Raw genomic sequence first — 2,301 nt, 5'->3', positions numbered from 1 at the left:
CTCTCTCCCCGCCCACAGGCTCCTCCCACGAAGCTCTCTCCCCGCCCGCCAGTTCCTCCCGAGGTTCTAGCCCCAGCCCGCTCCACGTCCTGCGGTTATAACTCCGCCCACTAGCTCCGCCCCAGCTCCTATCCCCGCCTACCAGGCCTCCCCTGCAGGGGGTCCCTTCCCCACCCCAAATTCGCACTCCCCTGGAGTCATTACTCATTCTTGGCCACGAATGATCCGGAGAGCTTTTCGGGTTATTCAGTGTCGAACCACCCCGCAACCCCCGTTCCCGCCCCGCCTTGACTCAGTTCCTTCTCAATTTCCTCTCGCTTTTCAACCCTCTCCGGTACATTTCCGGGGAAAAAGAGTAGAGAGGGTAGCGTCGGCCAGGGGACAGTGAAAGCAAAGGTCCTCGAGGTTCGAGGGACAAGCCCTGGATCCCAAGCCCCTGCCTCCGCGACGTTCGGCCTCCCTAGACCTCTGGTAAAATGAAGCTCCGTCCTCCCTGTCTTTCAAGCGGCTGGTCGGTGGGGGGAGATCCGACAGCGTGGAGAAGTCTGCGCAACGTTCCTGCTGCGGGGTCAGAATCCCACTTACTCAAGGGGTGGCTGTGTGACCTCGGACCGGTTACTTAACCTCTCTGTGCCGGTTTCCTTCTCTGAAGCAGGGCCAAGACTAGTCCAGCCCGTCCAGTTTGAAATTGCAAGGAAAGCGCTTAGAAGAGCGGCCGGAATAAAGAACGCACTCACTCAACGGTGGCTGTGGTTAACTACACGCCTTCGCTCGACTAATATTGCCTGAGCACCTACTGTGGGCCGGGTACGGTGCTGTGTGGGGCTGCAGACAGCAGGATTATTATTTGAGTGTGTGGGTGGGGGGTGCTGGAGACTGAGCCCTCGCCCTCCAACCCGTCGAACTCTGAGGCCACCGCCCTCCCCCACCCTCTCCTCTAAGTTCAAGACCCAGCTCCCCGCTCAGAGGTTCCGGCATCCAGTCCCTACCTGGAATGCAGGTCTGAAACAGCAGCAGCAGCAGCGACAGCAGCAGCGGGCGGCCCATGTCTGGTGGCAGCAGGTCCTGTCGGCGGCCTCCCTGCACCTCTCAGTCTGGCCTGGGGAAGGAGACAGTTTTGTGGCCCCGGGGCTCCTCCCAGAGATTTTGCGAAAGAGCGAGTCAGCCCCAGATGCGTGGGTGACTCCCTCTCCTCCCCCCACACCCCTCCTCCTCAAAAACTTCCTTTGCCAGGGCGCGGCCGGCCAGGAGTAGGGGGGCTGGCTCTGCTCTGACTCATGTGTAGTGGTCACGGGCCGTCTCCAGTCAGCCGAGGTGCAAATTCCAATTCTCCTGCTTCCTGCTATGGGGCCTCGAGCGAAGGACCTCAGCGGGCCGGTTAAAACTCCTGATGGGACATTTGATCATCAGTTATTGTTAACGATTTCTGTTAGTTTTGTGAGAAGGGATAATGGTGTTGTGGTTATGTGGGGAAATGTCTTTATCATTAGAGATGCACGCGGGAATATTTGGAGGTGGAATAATGTAATGTCTCTAATTTGCCTTAAAACACTTGAGCCAAAAAAGTAGATCTTGCTGTTATGAAAATGGTTTTGCGGTTATGCGAGAAATTGTTCTTAGTTTTTAGAGACGTTAACTTAAATATTTAGAGGTGAATGTCACTGATGTCTGAGTTTACTTTAAAATGCTGTAGGAAACAAGAAAGGCAGAATACTTGCATCAATTATATCAGGGTAACCAGGGTAACTGACTTGCCATTCTGTCTCCTTTTCTGTGTGTTTGTAATGGTCCCTAATAAATTTTTTAAAAAGTAAAATAGGGGTGCCTGGGTGGCTCAGTTGGTTGGGCGTCCGACTTCGGCTCAGGTCATGATCTCCCAGTTCGTGGATTCGAGCCCCGCGTCGGACTCTGTGCTGACAGCTCAGAGCCTGGAGCCTGCTTTGGATTCTGTGTCTCCTCTCTGCCTCTCCCATGCTCATGCTGTCTCTCTCTCTCTCTCTCTCTCAATAATAATTAAATGTTAAAAAAATGTTTTTTTAATAAAATCACATGTAAAAGATGAAACAGTCTAGTGTCTCCATCTCGGGGTGCTTCTGACCGACCAATCAGAGCAATTTAATGCAGGTGGAATGTCTGAGGTAGTTGCTGGTCCCCAAGGAAGGCTCAACAAATTCCTTCAACATTTACCAAGGACCTACTTTGTACCAGGCACTGGTCTGGGGACTGGGGACACAGCAGGAAACAAAGCAAAGTCCCTACCCTTGCCAATGAGGAGTAAACATGTGTTGTTTAATCTACGGT

General features: G+C 53.3%; 1 protein-coding gene across 2 annotated transcripts in view; it reads right to left on the bottom strand.

Annotated features, from left to right (window-relative positions):
- Positions 1-1,343, bottom strand: part of PLAUR (plasminogen activator, urokinase receptor) — a 14,617-nt gene extending 13,274 nt beyond the window's left edge. Inside the window, exon 1 of one of the 2 annotated variants that reach the window (XM_049620971.1) lies at positions 990-1,343. In XM_049620971.1, coding sequence (XP_049476928.1) covers positions 990-1,047 — 58 coding nt within the window. In that variant the 5' untranslated portion in view covers positions 1,048-1,343. The remainder of the gene's footprint in view (positions 1-989) is intronic. The other variant, XM_049620970.1, reaches the window with a different exon arrangement.
- Positions 1,344-2,301: the final 958 nt, after the last annotated feature.

The sequence above is a fragment of the Panthera uncia genome (genome assembly GCF_023721935.1).
Source record: "Panthera uncia isolate 11264 chromosome E2 unlocalized genomic scaffold, Puncia_PCG_1.0 HiC_scaffold_19, whole genome shotgun sequence".
Classification (NCBI taxonomy): Eukaryota; Metazoa; Chordata; class Mammalia; order Carnivora; family Felidae; genus Panthera; species Panthera uncia.
This window is presented reverse-complemented; position numbering and strand designations above follow the sequence as displayed.